The following is a 21,137-nucleotide window of genomic DNA, read 5'->3' as shown; positions in this document are numbered from 1 at the left end:
GTTGGTAAGCACGTTCTTCTGCTCCTTCAGGTAGCAGTAAGACTCACAGCCAGAGCCTGTTGAGTTTGCGCCACCAGTTAAAAGCCAGTCTCTGCCCTGAGATCACCCCTCATCACATCTGGTAGACGAGCATTCCTCACACAGTTCAAGATTTATCTGGGGGCATATCAACCTTGCCTGAACCACACCGTGGGAGGCAGCTGCAAAAGACCGAGGAGCACAGGTGCTGCAGCAAGCTGAGTACCCCACGAACATAATGTTACCATAAAAGCTATCAGAGGCACTCTCTAAGACTTGCTTGGGAGCTTTAGACCTGGCCTAATTTATTCTCAGTATGAAATGTTTAGCAAAACTAAAAAGACAAAAAAAAAGTTAGCGAAATGTTTTGGTTTAGAATAGGAGAAAAAACACACACCACCCTTTCAACATGGCCAGGCCTTGGCAGAAGAAACAGGACTATCTGGGCAAGGGATAAGCCAACACCCACCCCTCACCGTTGCCCCACCTGCCCACACAGCCCCCTCCTTACAGCCGAGCATTTCACTGCCTGCCGCCCTGAGGACACCAAAGCAGCGCCCCATCTGCAGGTTCACCAATCACCTCACTGACGCCCACCCCGCTCCAGAGAAGACCCGTGAGGTAATGCCCGCCATCACCACACAGACCCACACGGCCCCTCACACAGGGTCGCATCGCACCCCTCATCGCTACGCTCTCACAGAAACACCGCCTCAACACTAGAGGAACGCCAGCCCTCCCAAGAGGAGGAAAAACCTCTTTTCTTTTCAAGAACCGTGACCTGTCGTTTCCCTCTATGGCACAAAACCCCAGTTCCCAACAGCCGCCGCCTGCCCCCCCCACCGCACGCGCGCTCTGCCCCTCAGCCGCCTCAAAAACCGCGCTCCGCCGCACGCGTCACGCCGAGCTGCCGCCCAACCAGAAGGCAGCGGGCCCTGCGCCCGCGCTTTGTGAACCGAAGGCGGGGCCATCTTTGAGTGACACCTCGCCTCGGCCTATCAGCCAGCAGAATCCCGCCCCCCGCGCTCCCCCCCTCGCGCGCAAAATGCTGCCGGAAAGGGGGCGGATCCCCTCGCTCTTATCCCCCCCCACCCCCCCGCCCTTCGGCGGCTGCTCGCTCCCTCCGCCCCTCCGTGGCGCGCGGAAGAGTGACAGACCTTCCGCCCAATAGGCGAGGAGGCCGCTTGCGCGGCGGCATCACCCGGGACCAATGGGAGCGTCGGCTGGGCGGAGGCCCGAGGTTTCCAAACGCTCCGCGGCGCCATGGGCTGAAAACTAAACCGAGATGGAATCTCCCAGTCTGAACCGGTTTGAGCCGGTTCCGAGTCTGTGGCATTAGGAGGGGGAGACGCGCCGCGCTCAGTCCTTGCTACCACCGCTGTCTCCGCCGCCGTGCGTGCGACCCGCTCCTAGGGCAGCCCGCAGGGGGAACCGCCGGCGCAGCTGAGGGGGCAAAGTTTAGTGCGAGCCCGGGGGGGGGTGGGAATGGGGGAGAACTGAGCGCCGGCCAGGCCGAGGGGAGGGCGGCAGCAGCGGGAGTAGCGAGAGACTCAGCCGCACGGGCCCGGGCCTGGGCAGCCAGCGACGCGGCAGAGAGAGAGCCAGGGCCCCGCCGAGCCGGAGCTGGAGCAGCCAGGGCCACGAGGAAGGTAGAAGTTTCCCTCTCTCCCCCCCCACCTCCCCCTTACCAGGGGCCTTGGGAGGCCGGAGCCCCGCGCCACCCCCCTTGCTGCAGCTCCCCGAGCGAGAGGAGGGAAGCGCGGCCCGCTTTCTGCTCGCCCGGCGGCGGGCGGCCTTGCTCCGGGGCTGAGGGGAAAGCGCGGAGCCGTGCGCTGAGGGCAGCGCCCGCCCGGGGGCCGCGGGCTTCGGCTGGGCGCCTCTAGTGCAGTCAGGCCGGAGCACGCTTGCGAGGGGGTAGTGTGGGGAGGAGAGGAGTGGCGCTGGTAATACAGACCCGACCGGGAGGAGGGTGCGCTCGTCTTTACCCCTCTTCGGGTTTTTTGTTGTGTTGTGTTTTTTTTTTTTTTCTTTCGGGGCGGGGGGGGGTGGAGGGTTATTTTTGGTGGTGTTTATTTTCATTTTTTTTCGGCGTGTGGTTAGAAACTTCGCTCACCCACCCCTACTTTTTGAAGGAAGAGGCTGTAAGAAACACCTAGGTAAGTAAGTGCTCAGGCTGCGGGGAGGAGGGGGGGAGGGTGTTGCGATGAGAAAACGCGGTGGGGGGCAAGTGGGAAGAAGGGGGGTGTGTGTTGGGGCGGCGGGGGGGGTATGGCCGTGCGTGTGCCTGTACGGAGGGCGCAAAGTCTTCGCTGGGGAAGGAAAGGCGTAATGGGCTCGCGAGGAGAAACCCTGAGGGGCGGGGGGGATGTGTTGAAAATGAGGTTTGGGGTAGAAGCATCCTAGGCCCGGGAGGGAGGCAGCGGGGCCGGGGCGCAGGGCGGGGGCCCTCCCCCCCCTCCTGTTTTCCCCTTTCCCCCTTCCTCCTCGTTACGAGGGGGCCGAGCGGGCTGGGGGAGGGGTGGGGATCGCGTACGGGCAAAACTAGGGCCCTAATCTGTAAATTATTAGGAGTGGAAGTTTCCAGAAATATTTTTGTGTGTCTGTGCAGCAGTATTGAAACGTCCGCCTGCATCACGTGGGGGCCCCTGTATAGAGCGCAGGGCTGGAGCCGAGGGAGGGAGAGGAGGGAGGGGCTGCGCCGCCGCGGGCCCGCCGCGCTCCGCAGGGCCCCGGCCCGCCTGCCCGGGGCTCCGCCGCCGCCGCAGCCCTTCTCGCCACCCCCCGCCCCGAGCCGGGGCGCTGCCCGAAGCGGGGAAGGTGTGGGGGGGGTGGGCTGGGGGGGGAGGAAGCAGCGCGGCCGAGCGGCGGGAGCAGGGGAAGGCCGCCGCGCTTCGGTGGGGGGGTGAGTGATCTCCGTGCCGAAAAATGAATGTTCTGAAGGTGTCGGGCAGGTGATGATTTAATCTCGGACGCGGAGCCGCGTGTGTGAGGGAAGGGGGTCGTGACGGGTGCGTTGAGTGTAAGGCGGTTGTGATGTGCTCCGTTTGATAACGTGCAGCTGGAGGAATTTACAAGTGATGCAACTAATTCGTTGGAAGAGGGTAGTGGGGCGGTCATTCGCTCGCGTTCGGTAGCGGAATTGCATGCCTAGGATTGGGGCAGAGTGATTCTCCCAGGGTGTTACATTGTTGGTTTTTTTTCTTTTAATCGCTGCCCCTAATGAGCTTTAAGTAGCTGGGTTGAAGGTGCTCTAGGGTTCATTGTGAATACTCAACGTTTCTTACTATTAAAATGTATGATTTTATTCTTGTGCACTATATGAACCAGGTATATCATAATAAACGAACTATTGTGTTAAACTTAAAGGTCCAGGGTCATCGAGAGTTGGGATAACTATGTAAACAGTGCTGTAAATGCAGTTCTTTTGACCTTCGGTAGATGTCAGATTCTTGCTATGTTGTAGTTCAGATATTTTTTTTTAAAACTTTTTCTCTTCTTTTGTTTCTGTTTCCCCGTTTATTGGCAGGGTTGACGAATCGATTAGTGGTGGGTTTTCTAGCTGAGGTTTAAACCTGTTCCGGGGTTCAGGCATGATGGGGAAAATAGTATAGGAATACAGTAAATTAAAGATTATAAGCTTCATGTGGGTAGGCTGTTAGGAGTAGGAAATCGAGTTGATTGCAGTTGGTATTGACCACAAAGCCGCCATTTCTGTATTTCAGTTTGTGAGTAGGTAGGTCATTTTGAAGATAATGCTGGGAGTGGCAAAGGGCCCTATTCAAAACATTTCCTTTCTGCTTCCATGTGGTTAATAACTTCTCTTGGTCACGTGGCCCCTCGTTTGTGCTCTTAGGGCTGCGTAAAAACCACCGAAAGAGGCTTAAATCCGAACTGAATGGCCCTACCTGAGAAACGACTGATTTACGACATTTATTGTAGTTTGAAAACCGCTTTCCCGGCTCACGCTTCAGCCATGGAGGCCAGATGTGAACAAAAAGGGGCGTGCCTGAAAGCATGCGTGTCTGCTGGAAGTATTAACTGCCCTAAGCTGAAGAGCGTATTAATTGGTGCAGTTTCCTTCGAGTAGTGCTGCTTGGTGACCCTCAGCGAGATGAAATTTTCAAGTGTCCTTCTGAGTTAAAAGAATAAATCAGTGTTCCCTGCTGTTTTGTTTCTTGCTTCTGTGCTTCACATTGCAATTTTGAAAACTTAAGGGGGGGGGGGGAGAAGGACAGATGTGAAGTGTGAGTTTTATTCTGGTTTCTATTTCATTTCCTTCTGTTTTTCCAGGTAGATGTTGTAAAAAGGCTGACTGGGTGTTGAGATGGAGCCCCCAAAATGATTTGTTGGTGTAGTAATACTAACAAAATGATTTTTTTTTTACTTCAAAATATAATTAAAATACTCGGGTTTTTTGAAGTTAATATCTTCCTGTATAGAAATAAACAAAATTGCTTGATGCTACTTGCAAATAGGCATTTCTAAACAAAAGATTTTCCTTGTCTTTATGCTACTGTAGGACTTTCACTTAATTAGTAATTACTTGGGTTGAGGCACAGGTTTGTCTTGCTCTTCGCTTTTGATTATGACTTAAATATATAATGCATAAAACAAATTCTTATTTACACATGAAGTTATTTATTAAGAGCAGACCTGACTTCTAGCTTACTCTAAGGAGTGGGTTGGCGGGATGTATGGGGGGTGTTGCTGGAAGAGTTTCAGATTATATCTTTCTGAGTACAGAGATAGCTCTAGTAACTTTCTGAGGGATCTTGCAGCTGTCCAGATTTCTGGCTACTTCTCAAGTGAGCGGTTTAATATGAGATTTGTAGCTTTATGGAAGATTCTGAGAAGGAGGGTGAATGGCAGGAGAGCTGCTGTAGAGGAGAGGGAAGGACTAAGCGTTACAGCAACCGGTGACTGTGAGAAGAGGGCAGTAAACTTGATCAGGTATTTCCAACATGGGGGGATGGTGTGAGAAGGTTAGAGTATAGTTTGCCATCCACAATTCTGTGGTTCCTGGCTTATTTTCTTGCTTTTCACAATTGCCTTTATCTTGTACCAGTCTCTGGCTGGTAAGCATCTTAGATGCATGCCCACAATCACACACACCCCACCTGACTTCGTTTGCATAATATAGAGGCTGCTATATCTAGGAGAAAGAGTTAATGCATGTGTCGCTGGTTTTATGGGACCTGAAACTTCCAGTAGAATTCCATTTCAGTTTGAAGTGATCTCACCTGGTACATGGAGTAACCTGCTGACTTAATCCTCCCCTTCATCCTCTCAGAGTGCCTTCAGACAGTCAGCATAGTTTCAATGGTAATTTTTTACTTGTATGTAGTTAACTTATAAGTTGTTTTTTTTTTCCCCCAAGTATTTGAAAAATGCCCTCTGGCTAACTTCTTGCTGTGTATGTAGATCACGTTTCAGTTCCGTAACCAATTGTTTAAAAGCTGTTGGAACTGATCTTCTAAATGTGCTTGTTGACCTGGGAAACTCAACATTTGACTGGGATTGCTAGTGCAGGTTTTGGTTGTAATGATACCAGGTGTTTCTACTAGCAAACTTATTGGTTTACACGTGTTTAGGGACTGGTAGGAGTGGATACCTGCTTTGAAATAAGTTTTAGCTTGCTGATAATACAGGCCATTGACTAGTCAGACTGATTATGTGTTACACCTGCTGAAGACCCTGAGAATTTGGCTAGGGTAGTGCTGTGTGAATTTTTCAGAGGGAGTTTGTCCTGCTACTTGCTCGACAACTGAAGGAGAGTTGTGTTGAGTGCTGTTTAGCGCTGTGAACATAGCTCATATCATTCAAATGAGATGCTTAAGTTGAAGCACTTGCTTTACAACTAAGTCTGATAGTAATTTCTTATTAATTGATCAATTTTTTACTTATTTTGCAGTAATCTATGCCAGCAATTATGACAATGTTAGCAGACCATGCAGCTCGTCAGCTGCTGGATTTTAACCAGAAACTGGATATCAATCTCTTGGACAATGTGGTGAACTGCTTGTACCATGGAGAAGGCGCACAGGTAATGTGGACTTGGAACCTACGTTTATTGACTGTGTTTAACCTTACAACGAAGCGGTTGAGTAAAATTAATTCACTTCAATAACAATCAGTAATATTAGTGAGTTTACTCTGCTAGTGACTGGAGCATCACTGGTATTTCACGTGCTTGGATTTCAAGGCAGGTCTCATGTAATGAACATTGTAATATCACTTGGAAAAATGTTAGTTTAGTCTGTGTTCACTTCTAGCATTTCTGCTGTTGAAAGGTATACACAAGTACAGTTTGGTAAGGGTGCTTCTGCTTGCAGCTTGCCCTCTCTGACTTAGTTCTTCAGGAAGGTCTGAGTTACCTGTTACTTATTATCATAGACAGGATTGCAAAGCTGTAAATTCAATGTTGGTCTCGCTGACGTATTGTATTTAAAAGAAAAATATTAATGGTGTTGTTACTGTATTTGTACTTGTAAAGCAGCATGTCACACGCATTTAAGACAAGAGTTTGTCTCTTGTTCTGTTTAGTTTTTTGCCCATTCCTATTTGCCTGCATAGGTGGTTCTTGCACTCTTTTCATTGGACTTAGTGCAGACTCTGAAGTCTAAGTTGAAACTGGGGGGAACGTGAGCATTTGTGTGTTGGGATAGATTGTCTTGAAAGCGAGTCTTGTTTTGATTTTTATCTGTTTCTTGAACTACTCTGGAAATAAGACTTAAATGTTGAAAGCAGGTATTGCTACCAGGGTGTTGTCTTAGTTCCTCTTCTGGCAAATTTTAATCATTCATGCTTAACAAATTGGGAGTTTCACTGTCAGGCATCTCTTACTAAGATACACTTGCACAACAGCAACAAGAGAACTCAAATGAGACAAAGTAGCTGATGCTGTTCTATTCCTTCTGTCTGTTAGAACAAATAACATACTTGCTTATACTAGTTTTATATATCTCTAAAAAACAAAAACACCCCCAACAAACCAAAAAACTTTTGTAAGGCTTACTATGTGAATTCCTGCAGGTTCTGAAATACCTTGCTGTTTTTTTAAATATTTGCATTTGGAGTTTTCTAAATTCAAATAGTTCCTAGCTGTAGTTTTTCAAATGATCATATGACAGAAAACTGCTTGTAGCTTTGCCTTAAAAGTATGGACTTCTGAGTGCTTGTTTTGTAAGTGATGTGTTTGTTTACTGTACTGCCTTGCAAAATAGATGGTGCTTATAGTATTGCTTGGATTGAATGGAGTTTCAGAAGTTGGGAAGGTTTACAAGGAGAATAGAGATTGACACTAAATCCAGTGATAAAATTGCAGTTGTTCTGGTATTGTGAGAAGTTGCTTCACTTAAATCAGCTGGGTATAGTCTCTGGTATTTAGAAAATTCATGCAATAAGAAGCAAAAATTCATCTTAACTGGCAACAGAAAATTACAATATAAGCTTCTTTTAAGGACATGTACTAATATGTGTTATTTGATTGAAAATTTGATTTTCTGTTTTAGTACGTTTCTGAAGGTAGAGATATATTTCAGTGGGTCTGTGAGCTCTTGCCTTTTCCAAGGAGTTGAAAAGCTCATGTAGGAAAAAAATGCTTCTCTGTGAAGCTCAAATCATGTCTTAGAAGGTGACAGGAATAATAGAAGTTGAAGAAACTAAATGTTAAAATTGGGAGAATAACAGTGTTTTTTCTGGAATAGATTAGGGTAATGTTAGGGTAAAAAAAGGTCTAGAGTGCAGCCTGCATGGCCCATGTGGAACTTGCTTTCAGATTCACCTGCCTCCTCCTCCTGCTTAATTCTTATTGCTGCTTGTAAAACTCCTATTTGCTGATCTATAATAGGCAAGGAAGAAGCTTTTTTTCTGTCCTAGACATTTGTTTCTCTTGGCTTTTTTGGTATACTTCTCTGAAAAGAAAGACTGTCCCCAACCCCACCCCTGGGCAACACATGATTAAGGAGACTTCAGACAACTCATAGATGCCTACCTGGACTGATGCCAGACTCTTAATTCCATTGGTCTGTTAGACCTTCATGTGTCCAGAAGGTTTATTTGCTAACTGATTTTCTGTTTGGTAACAGCAACACAGTGATGCTTCGATCTTGCTTAAGTGTTAATGTTTAATTTACACTGTTTTTATGAAACAACTGGAATTGATGCCCAGAAAAGGGGTTAGTGGGTATGAGAGCAAACTTGTCAGTGCTTGGGAGAAGGGTATGGAGCATCTATATTTTGTTGGTGTTGAAATTTGATCCTGTGATATGTCACCAGTATTAGAAGTGCTAATGAGGCCAATATAAAAACACACCCAGTTGAACCTGGAAGTAATACAGCTGTTCTTTCCCTCTTAAACTAAACTGCATCAAAGGTGCTGCTGTTTTACGGTTTTTTGGTTTGGTTTTTGGTTTTGTTTTTTAAAGATCTGATGTCATGCTGTGAGAATATAGTTGTACTGCTTTTGGAATTAAAAGGAATATTTGTGTGGTACTTCATATCAAATCTACAGGGACTTACTTGCTAGTCAAAGTCATTATCAGACTGGGAATTGCTTCGCTATGCTCAATGATATTAAGTATGGATGCCAGTATTGTGCAGATATTTTAGACATCCTTGCTCTTTACTGTCGTTGCTTTCAATTTTAATTTGGTAAATCCCATTTGTCTGTTTCTCGTGTTATATGGATGGAGATTTTTGGGTCTTGATGTGGTTTGTCTCACTGAAAAATACATGTTTTCTTACACTAGTTGATTAGCTCAAGTATGTTCTTGTAGACTCAAGTATGTTCTAGCATACTAGAAATCTGCACAGCTGTAGTAAGTTTAATTGTTGAAGTTAATCCTAAAGTAAAGCTTTAACTGCTTTGTAATTCGGTTGGATTGGCTTGACAGTGCAGTGGAAGAGTGAGCTAAGTTCTGTTAGTTGTGAGGTAAAATGTTCATCTTAGTGGTAAGACGGCATCTGATGCTTGTAGGTGATAATTTGCAGCAAGATTTGTCAGTACACTGCATTTTTGGAAAGAGCTGACGTAATTTGGCTCCCTAAAAAAGTACTTTTGGCCATCTAGGCTTTTGAAAAGGGTAGCTAAAATGAATTCAGCTATTACAGTGTGTGATTGCTTCAGAGGAGGTTTTGTATCTAGTACAGTAATTGGTACTGTCAGTCCCAAGGAAGAACAAACCCATTAGCATGACCAACTCCCTTCCTCCCCCCCCAATCAGTTTTTATTACTGTTTTGTAAGCTGTTAGATACATCAAGGGATTCCTCGGAAGCAGGGATTGGAGGCCTCTAATGCTCTGCTCTGTGGTTCTTCAAAATCAAATCAACAGTTCCTACATCAACAACTTTCCAGCATGGTACAATACTACTTAAAGCTGGCATTTTGTATGAATGCTTCCAGTAGAACTAGAACGTTTGGGTGCCCTTGAAAAAAAACTTCATTAGATGACTTTCTTGAAGGGGAGAAAACTTCATTCCCTAGTATGGTTTCCCTATAACGTGTGCTGGTCTCACGCGTTCACTGCTGATCTAGATGAATTGTTCAGTATGGAAGAGGGGGAAGTAAGTAAATGACTGTCATGCGTCAATGTGTTTTTGGAGTTTGGTTGTTAATAAACTGTCACACAGAAGGAGGCTTAAGGGACTTGTTGCTCCTGATTGAGTTCTGCCTAACTGTTGGATAAGTGATTTAAAGATGTGCTATGTATTAATGTCTTCACTGACAGTATATATTTTCTTAAATAATCTAATACTATTTTTCCTCAAATTTGCTTTTAGCAAAGAATGGCACAGGAAGTCTTGACTCATTTAAAAGAACATCCTGATGCGTGGACAAGAGTTGATACTATTTTGGAGTTCTCTCAGAACATGAATACCAAAGTAAGCAAATTAACTTTTATTTATTTGGTTTTCCTCTTTCTTCCATTCATAAACTTTGAGGAAGGTATCTCATTTTTAGCCACAGACTCTCTTGATTCAAACCACATTTTTTTAATTGCCTTGTTCCCAAAGTTGGCTTTAAACAATAACTGTAAATGGACAAAATATTTAAACCTCCTTTTACATTGACAAGAGTTTCTTTCTCCTTTTTTTTGTTTCAAAAAAAGGAAGAGCTAAATTGAAAATACAGGGGTTTTTTTTCAAGGCACATACAAGCATGATGCCAGTTCCAGAGATTGGGGTGTGTGTGTGTCTGTATACATCTGAGTAATGAAAAGTCTCCTAGAGCCACATTTTGTCCTTGGATAAGTGCTTGGCTGGTTTTGATCATAATGAGAGCCATGTGCACGTAACTGAGGAGAGAATTTGTCCCTAGGTGTATTGGAGACAAAATAGAAACCTTATTAGGCCCAGATTTTGAGCAATCCATGGAAGTTAAGCACCCCAAACTCTATGCAGTATGAGATTAGTCTTTACTAATGTACAGAACACATTTGCTTTGTACTGCTGTTTTAAATCCATCCATCATGGTAGAGACTAAAAGGGACAGCATTCAGTTTTTTTTTCTACAATTTTAAATGCTTTACCTAAGACTGCTGAAGTTTGAACCGAAAAGTTGATCGAAATGTGTTTTCACTGTCTTTAAGTTTGATTATTATCTCAAATGAGTGACATGCATGTTTTTCTGCTTGATACACGCTGTGTTCGAACAGAAAATAATCGTGTTTGGATGGTTTCTGAAATCAGGCGGTATTCGTGAAACACTTCAATTTTTTTCATTGCTCTCTGAAGTTTAGGGGAGAACAGTTTAAAGAACTTCCTCAAAGTGCTAACCTTTAAGTAACAGTGTTTGCCTGTTTGCTTGCCTGGTAAACTTTGCTTTTTATACTGACAGACATTACTAATGTTTAAGTTGATTTATCAACAGTATTTTTAAAAACTCAAATTTGTCTTGTGAAAAATGAGATGATTAGAGGAACAGAAAGAAAGCAACAGGTAAAGAATTCTTCAATTTACATAAATTGCAAATGATTTGGTGCTAAATTTATGCACTATGACATTTGGCTTATATGCAATCATATTTTTTCTTTAATTAAAGCTGTTAACACTACCTGATATTAATCATAATGTTCCATTATGTTGATTGCTTGTAATAGGAAGAAAAGGGGTGTCTTCCTGTGCAACTGACACAGCTAGGCTTTGACGGCAGGCCTCCACAAGGTCTACCCTTTTGATTCCCTTTAACTGAATTCTGTTCATCAATTGTTTTTGTTTCTTGGGAGGTGGGAGGGAAAGGGATTCGGTGCATAGAATAAGTAATAATAAGGGTACCATAGAAATTTCTACCATAGGGATCATTTCATACTTTTTTCAGTCTTTGTTGTTGCCTGTCCCTCATCTTCATAACTGATCAGTGAATTGCTATTAGTCAATTAGAAATACGCAGACCAAGAGCAAATGAATTTTGAAAGACTTCTATTTTATGCGCAGTTTAAATGTGTTCGCGTGTTCTGTGGCAATAGTTGACTAAAAAAGACTCTTAAAATAGTTCAAATGGCGAAACTTGTCATTGCTGTCAGTGACTTTTTTGAGCTTGGTGTATCTCGTTATCAGGGAAATATCCAAAATCAGAACCATCAAATCAAATGAAGCTTAAAACCAAAATAAAACCCCCCAAAAGCCCCTTGTGGGAGTGTTCAGGCAGGCTGATGAAGCCTTCAGACACAGTATGGCAAGAAGGATGCGTAGGTGAAGATTGTATACGGTGATTTTATTACTGCTGCCATTTCATTTCACATGGGAGTGTTAGGAAAAATGAGTATTACTAGTCCTGAGGAAGAGATGAACAAGATGCTATCAGAGGGCAGAACTGACAAAAGAATGAGTAGAAACCTTAGCCGAATCTTCACAGTTTCAGATACCTGAATCTGAATTAGATACTTGAGTAGACAATGAGGGATAGGTGTGGCAAATTGGTAGAGGTGTCTGTCCTTTTTTTGGACTCAGAGGAAATGCAAAGGGGGGGGGACGGGGGCCAGAAAGACTATCAAGATGAGGTCTGTCCTTAGTTTATATCAGGATTTTCATTTGAAGTTTTTTTTGGTTATCTAGTGCTTTTGTAAAATGAAACTGGACTTGCCATTCTGTCTTAAAAGCTAAATAAGTTGACTTGTGGAAAAAAGTTTGGAAGCAAAACTATCATTTTTGGCTAGCTGTTATCTGCAAGGGCTATTAATACGTGCGTCTGTAGAATCTAGATATTTAACTGGAGTTTAGATCTACTTCAGGGAAGTTAGCACTGTCTGATACCAGTGTTCATGCTTCCAATATTGTTAGAAGCTTTTGTAAGTATGTTTTGTATTGTCAGCCTGGATCAGTTGCAGGTGATGTCTATAAATCTGTATCAGTGGCTGAAATCACTTCCTGTGAAGTGAAACATTTTGCTTGTTTGCATACGTTTTCCTTATGTATGTTCCCTTGATTTCATTTCGCTTTTATGTTAAGTAATGAAATTTACCGATTGAAATCTAGTTGATAAACTTTTGATACTAATCATGAAGAAAAAAATATCCCGCCAACTCTCTGTTAACGCATAGTTTTTCTTGGTACCCAAGGTTTTGGAAGGTGACAGAATATTTTGCAAATGCAGGATGAACACATGAAGCCTGTGGGAACTTGGGTCAGATAGAGAAGCAGAGAGATGTAGGTTATGTTAAGATGAGAGCGGCAAAAGTAATACTTCAATACAATGTAGTTTGGGACAGTCTACATTGTGTTTTTTTATTTAAACTGAAGTTTATATGATCCCTTTGGTTGAAATGCTAATGATCCTACTTTGTATAACAACTAACCATTTTAAAGAGGAACTCTTATTCTCAGCCAAACTTTTAACTGTGAAAACTCGAGTTTACCTTTCAGGCATTGATGTGATGTTTTTTTAATTCCTAATCCATTGCAGATAAAGTAAATGCAAAACTTCTTGTCCCTTTTTCTCTCCTGTCTATTCATGCTAATGGGGTTTTACTTTAATAAAGCTTTTCAATCATATAATCACACACTTCTTTCCCTGTTACTGTGAGTTGGCAGTAGGGACAAATGGGCAGAGGGACTGGCCTTACCGATTACTTTGCAAACGTAACGGTTTCGGGTAAGAACATAGGAAGGAATTCCTGAAAGGTAAAAGGATTTCCAAGAGCCTGTTCACACTTTTATTATTCTTTGACTGAGCACAAAAGTTCATCTTTAAATAGTAGAAATAGCTGCCATATTGGGGTGGGTACTGAAATTAAATAAACCTGTGGGTTGTCTTGCTGTTCCTAAAGTAACACACCAGTGAAGTTTGGGAAATACTTTCTTTAGAAAGTGCCAGTGTCAGGACATGTGATGCAAAGACAAGATTTTTTTTTTTTTTTTTCCAGCTCTTAGAGGAATGATAGGAAGCTTGAGACCATCCAAGCTGCTAAATATTTTAGGAGCCTGGTTGTGTTAATACTTGAACATATGAGCAGTCATTTATGATGCAAATTCATATCTGGCTGCTACTTTCTCTTTTCCAGATAGCCAAAATTGTCTGCCAGAGGGCTTTTCATTAATTTTTTTTCCCCCCATCCCCCTCCTGGTGTGAGCATGATCAAACAGCAGGACTTAGTATAGCAAAGAATAAAACAAGAAAAAAAAATATGCATGAAACCTCAGTAAATGGGTGAATAGACATAATTTAATGAAATTATTAGTTTAATAATCTTGAAGTCTTAGATGTTAAGTGTGAATGTCTGATTGAGTGAGAGTCCTGAAAGTTAGTTAGTCCTACAGTAATGTACTCACATTTTGTTCTTCTCCAATTTCAGTATTATGGACTGCAAATCTTGGAAAATGTGATAAAAACAAGATGGAAGATTCTTCCAAGGAACCAGTGTGAAGGTAGGGAGGGATTTCTGTCTTTTTCTCTTAACTTTGTGTATTAACTGAGATTTAGACTGTCAGTCCCCATGTAAGTAATTTTCATCTTCAAATACAATGAGGCTAGTAACTTTTTGAAATGTACTAAGACCATCTGTGCTTTTCTGGCTGATGAAACCATGTCTTTCCCTTTCATGATGATGGTCTCAGTGGGGTGGTGAGCACCTGAAATTCTCTAAATGTCATGGGAAGGTAAAAGGTGTGACTGATAGTTTGGAAACATCATCATGGGTTAAGTGTTGTACTGACTTGCAGGCCAAACTTACCTGAAGAGGTCTAAACCTAGGAAGCTTCTGATCTGAGCTCCTGGCTTTGAGGTAGAGGTCTTGATTCTCTGTACTTGGCACAGGAGGCCCTTTTCAGCCTTGCAGGGCTGTGTACGCAGCCCCACCAGCATGCTGTCACTTTTCTGGTAAACTATGTGGTCCATCTGGTAGCATGTGTACATTTATGTAACTTTTTTGAAATTATAAGCAGTCGTAATTATTTTAAAATAGAAACACTAAGTAAATGCAGAATCTTACCTGTTAACAGTCGGTCATTCTTTTAGGCAGTGGGATGCTATAAAGTCTGCTTTAATTCACCGAAGTGTATCTGCAGCTAGATTGCTGTAACTTGAAGTACAGTGTAGGGCAAACCCCAGTCTTCTGTCATTGCAAGGAATCTGAAAGTCTTAAAATAAGTGGTGTGGTTTGGGTTTTCTCCCTCCCTTCCTCCCTCCCTCCTTGCAATGTTTGTTGAATTTTGGATGTTGGCTATGGTAAAAGGAGGTACCTCTGTGGTATGGGATTAGTGCTTGAGCACGTAGCCTTCTGTCAAGTTGTGATAACTTGGACTTCAAAACATTAAGTAAACTGCTTTTAATTCTTGACATTGAATGTTGTCACCATTTTATACTTGGCTTTTTACTAAAAGCTGGGTTTGAAACTCAGTAAAGTTATTCCAAATTTCAGTGTTCTGCTGTAAGCTTTTATTAACAATGCTAAGATACACTTCAATTTTTTACTGCCAGTGCTTAGGTTCTGAAACTATATTGATAAAAATGTAATTGTACATGTTGATGGAAACAAATGTGTAGAGGAAGACTTCCACATTTTTGTGGTTACTGTTCTTCTTACTTTCCTCCCATCCCTTCCAACTGTAGGTTGACTGATAAAGCGGAGCTCTTTTTTGCCAGTGGAAGTAAGGTTTCACATTCATTCTGCTGTTGGAAACAGACTTGCAGGTTTCTAGGGAACAGCTTCAACTAAGGCTCAGACACAACTGGGTCGTTTTGAGAAACTAACGGAGAACCCTGATGTTAAGTCTTCTGAGTGCTTTTAATTAGAGTATCTCAATTTTGTAACATTCCTGACTAAGTGTTTATTTTCAGCATGTGGAAGTTTATTCTCTGGATATTTTTGGCTGTGGGAGCAGAACAGAAAGAAAGTAAGGAGTCAGTAGCTTGAAGCAGTTACTCTGCTTCCTATTGCCCACTGGTGAAGGGAGGTGTAGCAGGATAGGAGATGTCACAGAGGTAGAATTACTTGATAGTTTGGAACTGAACAAGTGCCAAATACAGAATATAATTCAGTAATTATAAGTCTTAAAAAGACACACTCTTAATGCATAGGATAGATGGGAAATAGTGGTGGTAAGATGAGGTTGCTCTCTGTGCTTCGGGTCACGTTATCTCCATCTGTTCTTGAGATGCTGAGATAATACCGGATACATGGCTTAAATGAATTGTGGAACTGATATATTTTTAGATTGTGTTTTGGATTTTTGTTACTTCGCTGTCTGCAGGCATGGTAGTACTGTTTGACTGGTTCCTGTCATCTGAAAAGATGCAATAACTATAGCTTGATAGATTACAATGCAAAATAAAGTCACTGTCTGTAGTTGTGCAGTGAGCTTCAAGTATTCTAGTCTTATTTTCCCTGACTTTAATACTTCTGAAGACTCTAGAGGGAAAAACCACCTTCATCCTAACAAATGTGTGTCTTCAGTTCAACCTTTTAAAATATTATCGTTTTCATAGAGCCAAACTAAAATTGTGAAACTGACTTGTATCCTGATGTTTTAGGGGAATTGAGTTAGCTGGCTTTTACTTGTCTGGTTTCTCTTGTACATGAATAGAAGAGGAACTCAATCTATTTAGTGTACTGTGGCATTTGATCTATCTTGGCCTCAGTGGTGTAGGAGGGAGAAGCAGTGTTTCATCTCTAATCCAGATTTATCTGGTCTGTGGTGGTGGTTGTTTTTTTTATTTTTTTGGCTGGTACTAAAGAACTGCTCCAGAGCTCATTCAGATGGTTTGATTACCTGGGAGATAAAAAGACTGGTTAAATTGAGGTTTCCTTGATTTCCTTTAGTTGACAGGATTTTCCTGTTTGAAGTGTAACTAGTAAAATATGGGTGCAGGAAACTGAAACTCAATGTAACAAAGTAATGTTTAGTAACAAAGTAATTTATGCAGGTTATAAATCAGTTACTTTTACCATGTATCTTTATAAAACTTAACATGTCTAATTTGAAATGTGTAGTAAATACAGCTGACAGATCTTACTTCGGGTTAAGATGAATCTAAATCCATTTATGGGAAAATACTGTTTTTCTTTTTTAGCAATAGCAGGGCTTAGGAGTTGAAGTTAAGAGCAGACCTGAATTGAGCCGGCAGTGAATGAAAAGGATTCTGAAACAACCTTCCTGAAAATTCTTTGAGAAATAAAACAATGTCATTAACTATAGAGCCTGAAGTTCTTTTGAATGACTTGTTGGACTTTGAGGTTAGCCAGGGCTTCGTTATCACTTCTGTCTGAATGTTGGGAGGTTTTAGCTTCCAGCCTGGAATTCCAAATGCAAGGAGGAAAATATGTTTTTTTCAAATCTGGTTTTTGGACTTGAAACTCCATTCTTAAGTTTGCTTTATTTTAAAATAGCTTTGGGTCTTGAGCTCTTCTGCCTCTGGTACCTTTTAACTTGTAAAAAATTTTTCTGTTCCTCAGGTATCATTGATTTTGAAGGTTGAGGGTTGTAAGCACTTTGGAGAGTTCATCTGTATCTTCCTGAACTCTAAAACAGGGAATGAATTTACATTTCTAAAATACTTATGTGGTTACTCTGCTTTTCCTTGTTCTTAATTTTTTTTTGTTTTGTTAGCTGTTTGAACCAATTTGTTATCTAGACAGAAGTGGAATTAGGGGGCACAGAACTGGTAAAATTCAGTGAAATCAGATGCCTGGCCTGCATGTTCAGCCTTGAGACATGTTTAGTCATAGACCATAGCAATGGGTTAGACTTGCACTTTAGAATGTATTTAGTCCTTAAGAGAAGTATTGCATATATGTGTACAAATGATGTAATGTGGTTTTCAAGCAAACCTTACAGAGGCTGCTTTAGTGAAAAGCGGGTGGCATATTCCAGAACACCCCATACAGTGATGAATTTGGCTTATTTCCAGAGTATTGTACTATCATTCGCAAGTATAAGTTCCAAGTTTATTGAGGTGATACTAATTGCTTTAAACTCTGATATTCTGTAGAGTTGATTGTTTAATAATACTTACAAAGGATGTAATTTGATTAAAGTACTATGGTCTCAATAGGATTTTCTCTCACAGTGTGAAAACCTGCCTAGAAATAAAGGCTTCTTGGTCTTCCAATTCAGTGATATGTTTCATTAATTCTGCAATGTGAAATGAAATTCTGTTCCCTTGAACAGAGCGAGCTTGTCTTGGAGTGTTTTGAGTTGGAATGGATAAGCACTTCTTCATTATGAAACCTGAATTGCTTGTACAACTTTACTCATTTTGAAATGGGGAGGAAAAAAAAAGTGAAGTGTTCAGAGAGATGCAGTTTAGTGGCTCACAGGAAGGTCTTGGAGTTAAGTATACAGCTTTTGATGTAGTGGAAGCTGCTGTAGAAGAGATTTTTCTGTGGAGTGATTAGATATTTTAATGGAAATTTCTGGCCTGCTTCATGAAGAGAAGTTTTTTGATTCTCTATAATGAAGGGGGAAGGAACTACATGGCACTTCTGGGGGGAGGGTGAAGACAAGCTCCACGCCCTTTTTAAGAATTTTCTTTTTTTTTTCTGGTTGAAAATGGGTTGATAAGGTTCACCATTAATGGGGAAAGACGATTTGTGAGACATTATGGGAAAGCATTGTTTCTTAAAACTAAAAGTAAGATGGTATTTTGACCATATTTTGGGACTACTTAAACAGTTTAAACGTGTGTATGCAAACAAATATCCCTGGAAGGGACAACTCAGCTTTAGGATTTGAAATTCTAATTTTGGTTGCAAAATAATGTTAATTTACTGAATTACATCGTCCACCTGCTGAATTTATGCCTCTTAATCTTTAATATAAGAGGAGAATTTGTAAATTCTAGCAAGCTAGTGTAAACTCGCCTCTGCAGCACCAGCTAGAATAATTTTCAATGCTTTTTTGTGCTCTGTAACTGCATGAAAGGATGTGCTTGTATGTGTTAAGTATAAGAAGTGGTTTTGTCTACAGGTGTGTACTTGCTGGCTGTGTGCATTCGTGGTAACATGCTGTATTCAGTCACGATAGGGACTCCTCCAAGCTCAGGTTACACACCCTAGATGAGATGTAGTTGCTTCTAAAAGCGCATCCAAAGATTAAGTTGTAGGATATTTCAGACTTCTGAAGTTCAGACTGCAGAATTTAGGTAATGTTGGATAATGTGATGTTACTCCCTGTCCCAGTCCAGCTTTACCTGTTGCACAGCTTGAGTCACCTGTGAAAACACTTTGCTTCCAGGAAGTGCTTCGGTTTTACTGTATGGTTTTCTCTCTGTAGAAGAGCAACTTTCACGTGAGGACTATAATGCTCATCCAGAAGTATTGTAAAAGCACTTGGATTAACGTCCTTGCTCTATCTTCCTTTTTTTTGTACTTTGCTTACCAGAAAATGCTAACAGTGGTGCTAGTCCAGGCTTTCTGACAGTGATGATGTCCAGCTTCTCTGATAACTAAAACATAGTTTGAGGTTGGAGCTAGACCGATTTACTGAACTGCTGTGTTCCTCACCTGTGCACTTTTTGATGCCTTTGGGCCAGTACTGATGCTTCGCTGGCCCTTTAGTGAACTGGTTGAGGGAGCTAAGCTAGCAGAAGATAGTTTCATAACAGTTTTGAACTTTTTTAGTAACACTGTTGTTCTACTGTTTCAGCCTCTGAAGAAGTTCTTGAGCAGGTGCTAGGACTGCCAGTGCTGTCTCAAAAGTTTTAGAAAGAAAACCAGGATCTGTTCCCTTTGGTCACAGGTTGTCAGGAGATCAGCGTAGTTGTCCTGGGTATTGTGGTTGGGGGTTTTGGGTTTTGCTTTTTTTTTTTCTTTGTTGTTTTATTGGAAGGTTGTTTTTTGGCAAAGTGCCTCTTCCTGTTTGACTCAGTGAAGGATCTGAATGTCGCAGTTGTGTTGTCATCTTCAAGACTTGCTCAGCTGCATCTGTGATTGAAGGAGACCTTCTAGGCAGTGCTTGGGTGACTTGTGCATGTTCTGTGCTTGCCTCCTTAGAATAACACTTCCCTTTAAGTTCTCAAAACACACTGATTTTAGCAAATCTAATGGACTACTACCCTTGAACAGTTTCTTGGACATGTTCTGCTGAAAAATGAGACTTGCCTATGTACTGTTTTTTGTCAGAGAATCAAGTTGAAATATCTTCATTCCACTGAGAATTATCTTTCCTATGGAATGATAAAGAAATGAGCTATTAAATGCAGACCAGAAACCACAATACTTCAGTTAAAAAAAAAAAAAAAAGTAGAAAATGCCATTTCAGCCAAAAAAAGCATTAGAGAATTGGATAGCTGCTGCTTTTAAGGGATTAAGAATATGACTTTGTTCACTGGATGGAAGACCTTAGAAGTCTGTGGCATGACATGTGAAAACTAGCAAACTTTTTAGGTTTGGGGCTGTGGTCACCTTGATTTTGGTTTTTTTTTTTTTTACACCCCACCCCCCCAGTGGAGAAGCTTTGGAGCAGAGCAGCTGTTTTCATCTGCTGATCTCAAGGCCAGACTGATGATAGCACAGTGTTCAAGTTGTAGCTAAACAGCATAATGCTGTTGATGCAGCAAGATGGGAAATATGTAGCTTTGAAGTCAGATGTCTAAGAACAATAGTCACTTTCTAATTCCTTTTCAAAATGTGAAGAGTTGCAATAGTAGACTTCCCATAGTGGTTCGGTAGTTTGGTTTTTCTGGCACTGCAAACCTATTTCCATACTATTTTGGGGGCTTTCATATCTCATTTATGAATTACTGTAATGCTTCAGCAAAGTGTATGTGGTTTAGCTTTAAAATACTAGGACAGGCCGATGATGTCAAACTAATGCTAGTGCTTGGTAATAACTCTTACCCACTGACTGACAATGATGCTATTTTGTTAATGACCATTCTTCTGAAGTAGTATGGATTGATCCCAGTTGCTAATGATGAATGGTTTCATTTGTAATTGGAACTACTGGTAGAACAGCTCCTGTCTAGTAGATATTTAATGGCTCAAAGTCTAGACCTAGTTATTCCAGATTTTCTGAGAATGCAATTACCAGACTGTTTCTTTTAATGCTGTTGCTTAGGCCTGAAATGCAAAAAAATTGACTTAATTCTGGTAAAGTCTTAGAAACATCTTAAAGTTTAGAGTAGTGGCTGGGAGAAAATGAAATGTGTTCAATGGAAGGCGTTCTTCTTGGTGAAATGACAACTTTTTCTAAACTCTTCAACGTATGCGTTTTGTCTGCATCAGTCAGTTGACTGTCTTGTTGAAGAAAAGACTGAAACCAAATTTTGAGTTCATGAAGTTGAATAGCAAAGCACACACCTATTCTAAAACTTCCCTTAGACAAGAAAACGCTTGCCTGGTTTGCAGTGTTTAATCCCTGATGTGCTCAGATCGATCATTATCTCAAAGCTATGTTGAAGTAGAACTATTAGTAATGTCCACCTAGTTCATGACTGCAGATCCTCTCTGCATGTCTTTTCTTGAAGTCAGATGGTGTTGTACAGAATGGTTTTAGATACATGTATTGTGATGAAGTCGCTTGGAAAGCCATTGTTTCCGTGTCTTCTGTAATTGATAGCTTAATGGTGAGGAGGGAGCTGAGGATTACGTGGCAAAATGGAACTTTAGGCAGTGTAGCTTGCTACAGTGGGTTTTCCTGGGGTGTTTTTTTTTGTTGTTGTGGAGCTGAAAGCTTTAATTTA

At 41.7% G+C, this 21,137-nt stretch overlaps 1 protein-coding gene across 4 annotated transcripts in view; it reads left to right on the top strand.

Moving 5' to 3' along the window:
- The first annotated feature begins 1,235 nt into the window (after positions 1–1,235).
- The window catches only part of XPO1 (exportin 1), a 40,353-nt gene continuing 20,451 nt past the window's right edge, over positions 1,236–21,137 (top strand). Inside the window, exons 1-6 of one of the 4 annotated variants that reach the window (XM_074817154.1) lie at positions 1,236–1,667; positions 2,119–2,174; positions 5,243–5,340; positions 5,930–6,061; positions 9,800–9,901; positions 13,810–13,882. In XM_074817154.1, coding sequence (XP_074673255.1) covers positions 5,936–6,061; positions 9,800–9,901; positions 13,810–13,882 — 301 coding nt within the window. In that variant the 5' untranslated portion in view covers positions 1,236–1,667; positions 2,119–2,174; positions 5,243–5,340; positions 5,930–5,935. The remainder of the gene's footprint in view (positions 1,668–2,118; positions 2,175–5,242; positions 5,341–5,929; positions 6,062–9,799; positions 9,902–13,809; positions 13,883–21,137) is intronic. The other 3 variants (XM_074817153.1, XM_074817152.1, XM_074817155.1) reach the window with 3 other exon arrangements.

This window comes from Strix aluco, chromosome 3 (genome assembly GCF_031877795.1).
Source record: "Strix aluco isolate bStrAlu1 chromosome 3, bStrAlu1.hap1, whole genome shotgun sequence".
Classification (NCBI taxonomy): Eukaryota; Metazoa; Chordata; class Aves; order Strigiformes; family Strigidae; genus Strix; species Strix aluco.
Note: the sequence above shows the minus strand (reverse complement) of the source record. Positions and strands in the feature narration are given on the sequence as shown.